The sequence below is a fragment of the Neovison vison genome, chromosome 4, assembly GCF_020171115.1.
Source record: "Neovison vison isolate M4711 chromosome 4, ASM_NN_V1, whole genome shotgun sequence".
Classification (NCBI taxonomy): domain Eukaryota; kingdom Metazoa; phylum Chordata; class Mammalia; order Carnivora; family Mustelidae; genus Neogale; species Neogale vison.
This window is the reverse complement of record NC_058094.1, coordinates 188297549-188311402: the sequence shown is the minus strand read 5'-3', so window position 1 is coordinate 188311402 and position 13854 is coordinate 188297549. Positions and strand designations below refer to the sequence as shown.

Genomic DNA, 13854 nt, shown 5'->3' with positions numbered 1-13854 from the left:
GTGAGGCCCAAGGATTCCACTACCAAAGGAATTTATTGTGGTCTCTATCACACTTGGGGAAAAAAAAAAAAAAAGAACTATCAAAACATCACAATCTACAAAATCAAAAAAGGATCTGTGCTTTAGTTACATAACTGAAGCAAATGCAAAAAGCTATGGCCCAAGATCAATTTCCCCTTTGTATCTGCAATCCAGATGGAGGATTCAGGTTTGTTCCCAGCATGAATTTCCTGTCCGTGATCTTCAGATTTTTCTCTTTAGTAAGAAAGTAAAAGTGGAAAATAAAGGTAAATGTTTCACCATCGAAACTCTTTTGGTAGGAGGATTTAAGAAAGAAGCTAGAATTCAACTCAAATGGAAAGAAACCAGGCAGTCTGACTAGCTGTTACCTGTCTGGTACCTAGCCCTGCCCAGTGTATGCAGTCTCTATCAGAACCATCTTCGGCGATGTTTACCATCACCCTAGGAGACCCACGCATCACAGGAGATGAGACTGAGAGGTCCAGAGAGATGAAGAAACAAGTTATGTGAGTGACAGAGCCCATATTTTGTACTCACTATGCTGCACTCTCTCTTCTGATACTGATCTTGGGCCCTGAGAAGGGAAGAGATTAATGAGTTGGTAGCAGTGCTGTTCTGTAGAGGATGTCTTACATGAGGCCTTCCCCGACAGGTACCAGTAAGTGGCTATTTCCCACACTGGCAGAGGAGGTCTCACTCCCTAAAGAAGGAAGAATAGAAGCAGGAGTGGGAAGGTGTCAGAGGAGCAGAGGAACAGCTTTTATAACTATCTTAGAGGTTTGCTTTTATGACTACTGAATGCAATGATATTTCTAAACTAGCTAGGAGGGCTCAGGCAAAGTTTCTTTGTTTGTTGTTTTGCTTTGGTTTTTTGTTTTGTTTTTTTAATTTTTATTTATTTTTTAATTTCTTTTCAATGTTCCAGAATTCATTGTTTATGCAAAGTTTTTTAAAAAAAAGGAGAACGAAAAGGCAAAGTTCGTCTTTCGTAGGCAGCACCCCCTCTCCGGGCTCTGCTCTGCAGTCGGCACTTCCTGACTCCCAGGGCTGTTGGTCCTCGGGACCGCTTCCAGTAATGATGGGATACTCCTGCATCATTCTCTGTGGGCCTGATGAGTGGCTGGTGACCAAAGATGATAGGCGATAGGAGTTTCAGTGTCAACACTTGAAAATGGCCTCATGTGTTATTCAGTCAACAAAATATCTCCTCCCGGATAGTAGTTTTCGTTTAATTCAAACAAAGTCTTCATCTGAAAGTACGGCCCATGCAATTTGAGGATCTTCGAGAGGTCTGGCTCTTGCATAAAAATGTTCTACTACACTCCAAAAGGCAACTCCAGCAGGGTTGTCTTGCTTAAAAGACAGGGTAAGCAGGGCTTTCAGAATGCCCCATCAGACTGGAAATTTCACTGGTCAAGAAGCAGGGTGTGGGTGGGATGGTACAAATTTTAGAATGAATGGGGACTTTTGATATTACTAAAATCCACTGCTCTCAACACTTTGTCCCAGGAAGCTGGCTGAATCTATAACCCAGAGCAAAAATTCAACAAATACTTATTGATTCACTTAATCTATTATTTACATCTGTTCTCTCTACTGCTTCTTTTCACAAATAACGTAGATTTACTACACAAGTGAACTGAACATTTAGCCAAATAAATAACTGATGATCTTTTGAGTAAGTGTGCCCCACTGTGAGTATATAACAGTGTGGCTGCATGAAAGTCAGACTTTGGTAAACTAAATGTCAGTATACTTGAGGTAAGACCCAAAAGAAATATGCATTATTATATTAATCTTTCTTTCCCCTGTATTTTTTTTTAAGATTGTGTTTATTTATTTGAGAGACAGAGCATGAGCTGGGGAGTGTGAGGGGGATGGAAGGCAAAGGAAGTGGGACCAGCACACTCCCCTGCTGAGCAGGGAGCCTGATGCAGGCTCAATCCTAAGACCCTGAGATCATGACCTGAGCTGCAGGTAGACACTTAACTGACTGAGCCACCTGGATGCCCCTTTCTTTCCCCTTTAAATGTGAGACCATATCCTCGAACAGTAAAATGGGGCTGGGGGTAAAATGATTTAACAGAATCTTCTCTATGGAGAGTTTTTAAACTATGTCAAGATTAGATGAGCATTTTTTAACTGAGTACTTCTTTAGAGATAAGAAAAGGAGTTTGAACATTTCGATTCCTCATTTTTCCTTTAGTTTGTCTTGCTCTGTTGAAGCCCTGTAACAACTAGAGTCTCACAGAATCGGCGCCCTGTGCAGGGTGCAGCGAGCACCAGCCACCATGGGGTCCTTAGGAACTGAACTGGTGGTTCTCAAATTTGTCAGGTTGAAATCATTGAAGTTACAGTGTACTAATTGCTTTGATTTAAATAAGCTTAGAGATTGGCTCCAGTTCAAAATGTTTCTAAATCAAAGAAGGAAAACATATATCCTCTGACAATACCTCTTTCTGCTAACAGGAATTCATGTTTTGCTCAAAGCTGACTCACAGGAAGACATGAATTTTCCCCAAGGACATATATATATCTTCCCAGAGTTTTTCCAGGCACAATTCAACAATGGTGAACAATTCCACTGCATGTTTCTAGAAGTGAGTGCTATACAGTATCTATTCTGTACCTGTATCTATTCTTGTTAAGGTCACAATAAATATGTATAAGGATACAGTAATACAGTAACAGTTATACAGATGTTGTTGTTGTTGTTTTTAATTTATTTTTGTTTTGACTTCACCAATTCCTTTTCAGTGGAGAGGAAAATAGACTTTACCTGGCACTGACGAAGAGCACAGGGTTCTGTAGGACTCTGCCATCTGAAAGAGCTGTTATAGGTATTTCCTTCATAGGTGCATCCTAAACAGGAAACACAAAAGCAGGGAAAAAAAACAAGAATGAATGTGTGCTTCTTTTATCTTTGGAGCAAAAGAAGTTAGGTCTTCAAGGCCAGACTGGTGATAGTAGGAACCATGATATTCCTTGGCTATTTTCTCCAAAACACAACTAATTCTCCTAAATATCCACTTGGTTTTCACTTACATTAATTCTTTGTCTACTGAGAAGATTAACCTCCTAGACAATGTTTTCAAATGGAAAAGCATGGATTGATGAACTCTCCTGGCCAAAACGCATGACCTTGTGACTTTATTTATGCCTAGTGAAGTAGGAGGAGGACCAGGGCTAAAATCACCACTGTGCAAGGGGATTTTTCATAAGACTTTCATAAGAACAGAAAACTGAAGGTTAAGAGGGAACTTTAAAATATGACAGGAAATAAAAGCAGAAAATTAAAAAAGGAAATGATTGCAAAATTCTGTACCACTTAAGACCCTTGACAATCTACTATCTTCACCAATGAAACCTTCCAAGTCTTGCCTCCCAGTTTGAGAGCTATGATTTCACATTTCACTTTGCTTTTACTCTTAGATAGTGAACTGGATTAAGAAAATCTGAAACTGGGGCGCCTGGGTGGCTCAGTGGGTTAAGCCGCTGCCTTTGGCTCAGGTCATGATCTCAGGGTCCTGGGATCGAGTCCCGCATCGGGCTCTCTGCTCAGCAGGGAGCTTGCTTCCCTCTCTTTCTCTCTGCCTGCCTCTCTGTCTACTTGTGATTTCTCTCTGTCAAAGAAAGAAAGAAAGAAAGAAGGAAAGAAAGAAAGAAAATCTGAAACTATAAATGTAAGGATTATTAATTCACCAGCCAAAACAGAAGTCATGCTCATTCATTAGCAAAAAACAAAGTAAGTCAAAGGCCAGAGATCCCCAAAAACAAGGAAACAAGCCAGTTAGCTTAAGTCCCTGTAGAACGAGCCAAAGAAATAATGGTGCAAGGATCACAGCCTAGATCTTCATGAGCTCATCCAAATACCACCCTCCATCTGTGTGTTACACTTTCAGGGAAGGTGCACCTGGCTATGCCTTTCATCACTACATATGAGAGTCTACCAGGCAAAGGGATTACAAGGCACAGTCTGACTGCTTAGCCCAAGGAGTACAGAAGCAAGAACACACACATAAGATAATGCAGAAATAAAAGGGCCTGCCTCTCTGTACCAATGACTGACTTCTGGCAAGCCAATCAACCACAATCCACATCAGTTTTTCTTGTTTGAGATAAAACCCTCGCCCCCTTCCCTGAATTCTTTTAGATATTGGTGTGTTAATAAAATATAAAATAAAATAAAATACCCTCTCAATACACACAAACAGAATAATAAAGGACTGAAGAAAATTTCAAGATACATTTTCATAAACTTAGCACCATGATCTGAATTCCCAGAGAATTATGAATGATTGTAAAGAGCGCAGGAATACTCTTCTCTCTCGTTCCTACAAATCAAATTACTAAAGTACACAGCTGATTGGAAACATATTAGGGAAATGCTTTCACTATGTATTTTTTAATTTCCTTTGCATGAAGTGTTACAGTGATAAAATGTTCAACCACAGAACCCTTAGCACACTTACGCCAAACCAAAAATGAATACAGTAAATTTTGAACAATGAAAACCAATATAAAACAATTTGGGCTAGCATAAATCTTACTGAACAAACACACTTACAATAGATGTGCCATGTGCATGTCTGATCCACTAACACAGGCTCACTTGGATAATAAATAACTTGTTCCGAGAGATGGAGGCGGGGAAATCAGAGCACCAAATCCAATTCATGTTAAGTCCAAGTAAATATGAAACGCCTGCCAAGTCTGCCAGTGGAGTTTCCAAATATGTTATATATTTTCATCCTCTGGATTTAAGGGAAAAAAAAAAAAACTGAAAGAAAGGGTGATTTTCTGCGGCTAATAGAGCAAGCAAAGATCTTGCCTTTTTTACTTTGGAGGAGGAAGTACAGTACAAAACCCATATATAGACCAAGCAGGAACGGCAGTGCCAGGTCACGTGTGAAGTGTTCCCAGGAGTAAGACGGGCCTCTCTGGATTATTCCACTCAATATGGGAAAAAACGTATTCGAACAAGTGGTCCACAGTGCAGAGAACTGCTATGCTTTCTCCCTCACATAAGGGCTGGCTTCTCCAGCTTAATTTAACATATAAAGACCAAGGTCCAACTGTGCAGCGCTCATCACTTAACTGCCCTTGTTCACCTATCAGTCTACCACACCTGAGTCCATGTAACAGATTTCCCAAAATGTTGAATGAGTCTGAAAGAGAGAATAGACTCGAAAACATCTCTATTAATCCCTTTAGCTACAATCCACATCTCTTCCTTTTTCTACCTACCCTCACCAACATCAGCTAGTACAGGGCCCCAGTATACCAAACATTCTAATAGATTCATACCTAAGAGGATTCTTGGGGTTAAAATAATTTGGGGGTGGGGCTAAAATAATTTTTAAATGGACATTTTCACTGCTCTTGTGTTTCTGTTCTAAGATGAACATGTTATTTGACATGAGACACTAACATGAGCTATGTGAAGACTTACATATGCATACTATCCAAGAGAACCTCGTATTTACTCCAGAATTCCCTCTTACTCTCTTTGCCACCAACTTTATGCTGCTAATAAAGCAGACAGGCAGTATCTTGCCCCTCTCTTTATTGAAACCCCAGAGGAGGAATATACGAAGTAACTCTCTTATTGGCCAGGGTAGAAAGAGAAGCAAAAAAAATATTTCCATCATACCTCAAGGTGGTGCTTCTCAAACTACCTCTAGTGAATGACCAGTTTGTTTTATTTTTCTTCTTCAAATTCAATGTGGACTTCTATCTTCATAAAGCATAATAAAAATGAATTACTAAAAAATTCAGTTTAAAAGACTAAGACAAAATACATACTCAATTTTTTGTTTTATGTGTAACAGGCATGAAATGACTCTGTCAAATTATAATTACCATTTCTAATTGTTTACTCTCTACGTCTGTACTTATCTCAATGTAGACCAGCAATGTAGTCTACAGACCACTGATGACCTGGAAAACACAATTTGGGTTACACTGCACTGGGGGGTGTTGTACATGGCGGGGGAAACAACCAAAAAAAACCATCAAAACATTTCAACCTTAGAGCTAGAAGCAAACTTAAAGATAATATACTTAATCTCCTTCACTTCACAGATGAGAAAATTTGCACAGAAAGATTAAAGTGGCTTGGTCAGAGTTAGAAAGCATTAGGTGTGAAACAATAGTAAAATCCATGTCCTGCATGAAATTCACACTTTTACACCCAGTTTTAGAAGGTGGTATTATTTGGGCACTTTCTAGCACATAATGTCCTTTGCACTGAGAAATTTGTGACCCAGATTAAAATTAAATGACAGCATATTCAGGAACTAAATAAAAGAGTGGGTACACAGGGTAAGCAGAGGAATGGTCAAGCAACCAGCAAAGTAGCTTTTCCTTTTTCTTTCTTTCTTTCTTTAATTTAAACTTCTTTTAAGATTTATTTATTTCTTTAAAAGAGCGAGAGTGAGAGAGCACAAAGCAGGAAGAGTGGTATAGGGAGCAGCAGGAGCAGCAGAGGGAAAGGGAAAAGCGGACTCCCGCTAAGCAGGGAGCCTGAAGCAGGACTGTATCCCAGGACCCCCGGAACATGACCTGAGCTGAAGGCAACACTTACCGAATGAGTCACCCAGGTGCCCCTCCTTTTTCTTTAAAAATTTGTAAATAAACTTCTGACAAGAGAATTCATAAATATTCTTTAGTTTTCTTCTGGTGATAAAAGCATCTCAGACTCCACAGGCTTCAATAAAACTATCCATATTGCAGCAGGAGGATGTAGCCATTTTCTGATAAAAACCACTACGATAGGGCGCCTGGGTGGCTCAGTGGGTTAAGCCGCTGCCTTCGGCTCAGGTCATGATCTCAGGGTCCTGGGATCGAGTCCCGCATCGGGCTCCCTGCTCAGCAGTGAGCCTGCTTCCTCCTCTCTCTCTCTGCCTGCCTCTCTGCCTATTTGTGATCTCTCTCTGTCGAATAAATAAAAACCACTACGATATATATTGCGAATCAACAGTTCCCAATCCAGGGCAATTTTGCTTTCTCCCCTTCCCCCACCCCAGAGACTTTAATAATATTAGAAGATATTTTCAGTTGTCACAACTAGGGGGATAAGGGTGTTACAAGCATCTAGTGGGTAGAGCCCAGGGACGCTGCTAAACAATCTACAAGGCATGACAGAGGATCAACCAACTCAAAACGTCAATCATGCCAACACTGAGAAGCCGTGATCAAAACCACCATATCCCCAAATAGCTCTTCTCTATAAAACTAAAATAATACAAATACAAGCCTAAACTAGCTATACTTCACTTATGTATGTATTTTTTGGGTTTTTATATGTTAAATATTTTCAGGGTGGAGAGGAATTTCAGAGTTTTTTTGTGTTTTTTTTTTTTGTTTTTTTTTTGGTAAATATACACACTCTTGTTGAGAAGCCTGGCCTAGTCAACTAGTCAACTCAGAAAACACATGGTAATGGTAACAGGAAGTACACAAATAAACTGAATTCAAATTAAGCAATAAAACTCATTTTTCCTATTAGTTATGACCTTTTTCAGCAGCCACGTTATCCCAAAGGAGAAAGAACACCACACATTTTCATCATTCTGTTGTTAAAATAGCTGTTAAAAATCATCAGGAGCAAAAAATTGGCACTGGCCTTCTTTTTTTTTTTTTTTAAAGATTTTATTTATTCATTTGATAGAGAGATTACAAGTAGGCAGAGAGGCAGGCAGAGAGAGAGAGGAGGAAGCAGGCTCCCCGCTGAGCAGAGAGCCCGATGCGGGACTCAATCCCAGGACCCTGAGATCATGACCTGAGCCGAAGGCAGCGGCTTAACCCACTGAGCCACCCAGGCGCCCCAGCACTGGCCTTCTAATAAGCCTTAACTCCACCTGGTCTCACCCTAAAAGGCTTAATCTCATCTGTCAGGTTACCATTAGCCTAAAAGCAGAGAACTGGATCTCGTCATTACCAATAAAACCCCCTATCCGTCAGTCACCTCACAACAGAGCTCCAGCTTACCTTCCCAGCCCTTACCTTTCATTCCTGGAACTCCATCTAGGACCCTGGGATTATCCACCTTCCCTGATCATAACAAACCGGAAGGCATCTTAAAGCAGGTTCAAGGTCTTCAACCTGGGTTATCGGGCTTTTGCCTCCATCATCCCACTGAAATGTCACCCTCTCTGGCTACAACTGCCTACTACATACCTAATCCAAAGGATATTCAGGCTTTACTTTACAGGACTTCTCTGTGGCTGGCTGACCACACTTCCCTTCTTCTATCCTTCACCTTTCCCACCCCACAACCCACACACCTTCTAGATGTTCTCTTTCAATTACCTGTCCATTCTCTACTCCTACCTCAACTAACGTGCTGGTGGTTTTCCACCTGAACTACTACAATAGGCCCACTGACTGCTCCTCTTGGCTGGGATGGGGGCATTTTTCAAGTATCCTCCTGTTCCACAACCAGTGTGTGCTCTTTCAAATCTGGGTCTTAATCTCATTCACACAATCTCATTCACATGCTTGCACTCAATTAATGATTAATGGTTCACAGCCTGGTTGAGGTGTAGACTGACACCTATCCCCAACCTTTCTTCTCTAAACCAACTGGATCAGAGCATCTGGAAGGTGGAAGAGGGGGAGGATTTAAAACCACTGACCTTTACTATAAAATTCAAAGTTCTTAATATCTATAGATCTCTCAGGCCCGGCCTTGACTCACTTTTCATTCTCTTATCTGCTATACCCAAACTCCCCACACTGCAGACATGCTGCACTTAGAACCCCCATGTATATCCAAAAGATCTCACCCTATGATTTTGCAAATGCTGCTCCCTTCTTGAAAAACCCAGATCTCATCCATTCACTCCATCTCTATCATTCCATCAATGACACTTAGATCACCCAGCCTCTCCTTTGCTTGGCCAACTCCTCCTTCATGACTCAACTCAAGGTCATGGCCTCTGGGTAGCCTTCCTGGAAACTTCCCCACTCAGGTATGCACCTGTGTTCTTTCTTCATGTGTATGTGGACTTTGAAATGTCCCTGCCCAGGTCCCTTACAGTACGTTGTGTGTGGAAGGTACTTAAGAAATGTCCAATTTCACTAAGAATACATAGTACATACTAACAGGCAGCTATTTCTGTAAACCACAGGAAAAGAATTTTGAAAAGATGGCATTCCCTGGACCTCCTGTCTCCTCCTCTTGGCAGGTGGACCAATTCAATTCACTATTCCACTTCCAGAAAAAGCAAAGCTTTTCCAGAGCAACTCAGATGTCAAAGTATGTCTCTGTGAACACTGACTAACCCTACCACCCCCCACAGACTAGACAGGCTAGGATGGAACATAATGAAGGGAAGTCCTTGAGCATCTGGTACCTACTGAACCTTAAAAGGGAGAAGCATGTCAACACTTTTCAGAGCCCCCCCCCCCCATGCTGTGCAAGCCTCATCTTCAGTTAATTTTCAGGAGGGTGCCTTTTCTTTCCAAAATCCATTTTGGTCCCCCAAATTTGTTTTCTTTTTGTCTTTTGTTGGGGGGAGGGTTAGAATGCCAACTGTCATACTTACTTAAATTAAAGAGAAGTTGGGGTCTTTGAAGTCAGTTCAAGCCACATGGTAGAGGGAAGCAGAGCAGACAGCGCTGCCATTCTTTGCTGCTTCCAGGCCACCTGATAGGGTAGCCCCAGCCTGTAGACTTGGTCAATAAGCTCCAAATTACCCCAGTCCAATACAATTTTTTAATGAAGCACTTTTCAGACACTGTTTTCCAGAAACATATGGAAGTATAATCAAGAGGGATAAACATAAAATCTGACTAGCCATTCTCAGGCTTATATCGTGTCCTTAGGAGTTCATTTAAAACAGGCTTTTATTACTCTCCAAGGCTGTACCTACCTTGAATCCTGCAGGCAATTCTGCTTATTTTTGGCTAATGGGAATTTTATGGTCAAACCATTTCCTCAATCCCAAGAGAAAGAATCAGCCCCATGAACTGAGTTCTTAAAAAGTAATGTGTGCCCCCCACAACATTCTTTTTGGCTTTTTTGTGTTCCAATTAGAAAATTATATATGTGATTGAAATGAAATAATCACCAATAGAAAAAGAAATGGTAGAAAGCAATTTTACTTAGTTTTTGATGGCTTTATGAATAAAGTCCCAAATACGCAGAAATATTGGATGAGGACAGATGATTTGCAAATTCAACTCCCTCCAACAGTATAAAGGAACACAAAATCTCCAGGTGCCTTATTTGGACTTCTAATCTATGAGTTTATTGGAGATGTCAAGTGAGGAAATTGTAGCTTATAGAGCCAGTCTCGTAAGTTCATCAGATTTTAGTATATACAATATCTGGCATTGATATTAAGGTAATAAAACAGATTCTATGAGCCACAAATAAATTGGGCTTCTATGCAATAAAATATGTTTTCCAACTTTTAGTGTAATTAACACAATAAAGGAAATATGCAATGCATTAAGGGAGAAAAATGCTTGCAACGACTTTTTTTATAGGAGCCACATCACCTATCACTCCTGCATTTGATCTGTTCTTACCATAAATTCTCTTTTTTATTTAAATTCAATTAGCCAACATATAGTACATCATTAGTTTCAGATGTGGAGTTCAAGAATTAATCCACCAGTTGAGTGTAACGCCCAGTGCTCATCATATCACGTACCCTCCTCAATGCTGATCACCCAATTACACCATACCCTCACCCACCTCCCCTTAAGCAACCCTCAGTTTGTTTCCTATAGTTAAATCTCTCGTGTTTTTTCTCCCTTTCTGATGACTTCCCATTCAGTTTTTCTTCCCTTCCCCTATGATCCCATGTGCTGTTTCTTATATTCCACATATGAGTGAAACTATAGGATAATTGTCTTTCTCTGATTGACTTATTTCACTCAGCATAATACCCTCCAGTTCTATCCATGTCAATGCAAATAGTAAGTATCCATCCTGTCTGGTGGCTGAATAATATTCCATTGCCTAAATATCTCACATCTTTTTTATCCATTCATCTATCCACAGGCATATCAGCTCTTTCCACAGTTTGGCTATTGTAGACATTGCTGCTATAAACATTAGGGTGCAGATGCCCCTTCGGATCCCTGCATTTGTATCTCTGGGGTTGATACCTAATAGTGCAATTACAGAATGGGAGAAGATATTTGCAAATGACATACCACAAACTCTTCTGAACATGGGAGTGCTTCTCCCTCTCAGTAGAATTGGTACTGCCATGGCTGGCCAGCCCTTCTATCCTCAGCACCCCATTGTTAAACAACCAACACCCACTGCTCCTCATCAGACAAAGGAGAAAGAATTGACGGGAGCTCATATGGAGTAAATATGGAAAAAAAAAAAAAAGAGCAAAAACTTCCTGTCAAGTTTTCAGACTGGTTTTCTAATATGGGCAGGCAAAACGTCACTAGAGGTCATTTCCAAAGGTGGGATCCAAAAAACATTTTCAGAAATATTAATAAAGAATCCTCCAACAAGAGAAAAGGAAAGAAGAGAAAAAATACAAATCATTGCATAATTATTACAGGTGAGGCACTGTCCTTGGAGTTTTCACATGTGATTTCATTTTATCCTCACAGAAAGAATTCTAGGACAGAAAATTTTACCCTTAGTTTTTTAAATAAGAACTCAAGAAAAGCTGAGTTACTTTGTCCAGGTCATACAGCCATTCCTTTCATCTTGCTCAAAGATCTATGGTCCATTCATTATTTGGTTCCCACCAGGCGCACAGAGGAAGCTTAGAATGTGGCAGCTTCCAGAGCAAAAATGGTATCTGGAGAACACAACATGCTCCCTTTCGGTGATACTTTAAAATCATGCTCCAGTAATGTCTAAAACTAATATTATAAAGTAAAATAAATGCAGGTTTTGAGGCCAAAGAGGCAAGACATGATTTTATGGGTCTATGTTTAAACTCTGTTCCAAAGGTCTTTACCTTGGGCTACCAACCATGTCATGCTTGAGGCTTATTGAAGCAACAAATAATAAGACATAATAAGGAATCAAAAGCTCAAACTCAAACATCTAAGGTTGGATTCATGCGTTTTTTCAAACCAAGAACACGTTTCAGTTTGGGGCACACGGCAGCAACCTAAGAAAATAAGATTTATTTGAAGATAGCCAAACACCAACAACATCACAGGATAAATTATGGTGGCCACAAAGAGTCATGAATGGAGCTCTCAGTTTCCCCACAGTAATTTCAAGGACATCAGTGAAAATCTCTGACTAACGTGAAGAAAAATGAGCTATTCACAACACACATATGAAATGCCATCTTGTGATTAATGAATTGCATTGCACTATTTTTACACTTTGGGAAGCATATTACACAGATGTAACCTTTATGGTTGATTAAATAGGATGTTTAGGGCTTATTGCAGAAAAATTGTCAGAAATAATCTATCACCCGCATTTTTCTTTTACCTTTTATTTTGAAATAATTATAGATTCACAGGAAGATACAAAAAAAAAAATATTTTCCATGCACCTTTTACCCAACCTCCTCTAGTGTTAATATCTTTCACAGCTATAATATAATATCAAAACCAGGAATGGACATTGATGCAGTCCACAGAAACTACTCAGACTTTACTGGCTTTACACGTGCTCCTGTGTGTCTGGGTGTGTGTGTTTCTATGCAGTTTCACCACATGTGCATCTTTGTGTAACCAACAAACATTCAGAACGGTATTATCACAACAAAGCCCTCTCAGGCTATTCATTCATTAGTATACTCACTCCACTTTTTAGTAACCTTCATCCCAAGCCTGGACAACTGCTAATCAGCTCTCCATCTATAGAATTTTGTTACTCAAGAATGTTATATAAACGGAATCACAGTATGAAGCCTTTTGAGATTGGCTCTTTTCTTTCAGGATAATTGCTTTGACATCCATCCAAGAAGGTTTTGCACAGATCAATAGCTTATTCCATTCTATTGCTGAGTTTCATTCCACGGTATGGATACATCATTTTGACCCTTCACTGACTGAAGACCATGTGGGTTGCTTCCAGTTTTTGCCTATTATGAGTAAAGCTGCTGTGAACATTTGTGTACAGAGTTTTGAGGTCACACTGGTTTTCATTTTGCTAGAATTGCCCAAGAGAGCAATTGTTAGGTTATAGGGTAAGTATGTATTTAGTTCTATAAACCATTATACTCATGTTCAGAGTAGCTGAATCATTTGATATTTTTACCAGCAATATGTGAGAGATTTTCCACATATTCACCAGCATTTGGTGTTAATCATGTTATTTTTTTCTTTAGCCATTTTGATAGGTGAGTTGTAATATCTCGCTGTGGTTTTGATTTGCATTTTCCTAACGGCTAACGATGCTGAGTAACTTTTCATGAGTTTTCTTGCCATCTGTGTATGCAATATGGTGAAACACCTCCTCATATCTCTTTCCCATTTTCTAGCAAGATTTTTTTGTTCTCTTCACAAGGCCTTCCCCAAATCAAAAATGTTTACTGAAGTTCGTTAATTTTTCCACTTTGTGGACAGTGTTTTGGTATCAAATCTAAAAAACTCTTTGCCCAACCCTAGGTCCTACAGATTTTCTCCTATATGCTTTTTGTACATGTTTTATAGTTCTGTGTTTCACATTTAAGTTCACGATCAATTTTCAATTAATTTTTATATAACATATGAAGTTTAAATCATGTTCATTTTTTTGCCTGTGCATGTCTAATTCTTCCCACACCAGATGTTGAAAGGGTCAGTCTTCTTCCATTGAATTGCCTTGGCACCTTTGTCAAAGTCAGTTGTGTATTTTGTGTGAGTCTATTTCTGGGCTTTCCATTCTGCTCTACTGACGTA

General features: G+C 39.8%; 1 protein-coding gene across 2 annotated transcripts in view; it reads right to left on the bottom strand.

Moving 5' to 3' along the window:
• Positions 1-13854, bottom strand: part of BMPER (BMP binding endothelial regulator) — a 244712-nt gene that overhangs the window by 183120 nt on the left and 47738 nt on the right. For both annotated transcript variants that reach the window (XM_044246349.1, XM_044246350.1), the window contains exon 4: positions 2801-2883. In XM_044246349.1, coding sequence (XP_044102284.1) covers positions 2801-2883 — 83 coding nt within the window. The remainder of the gene's footprint in view (positions 1-2800; positions 2884-13854) is intronic.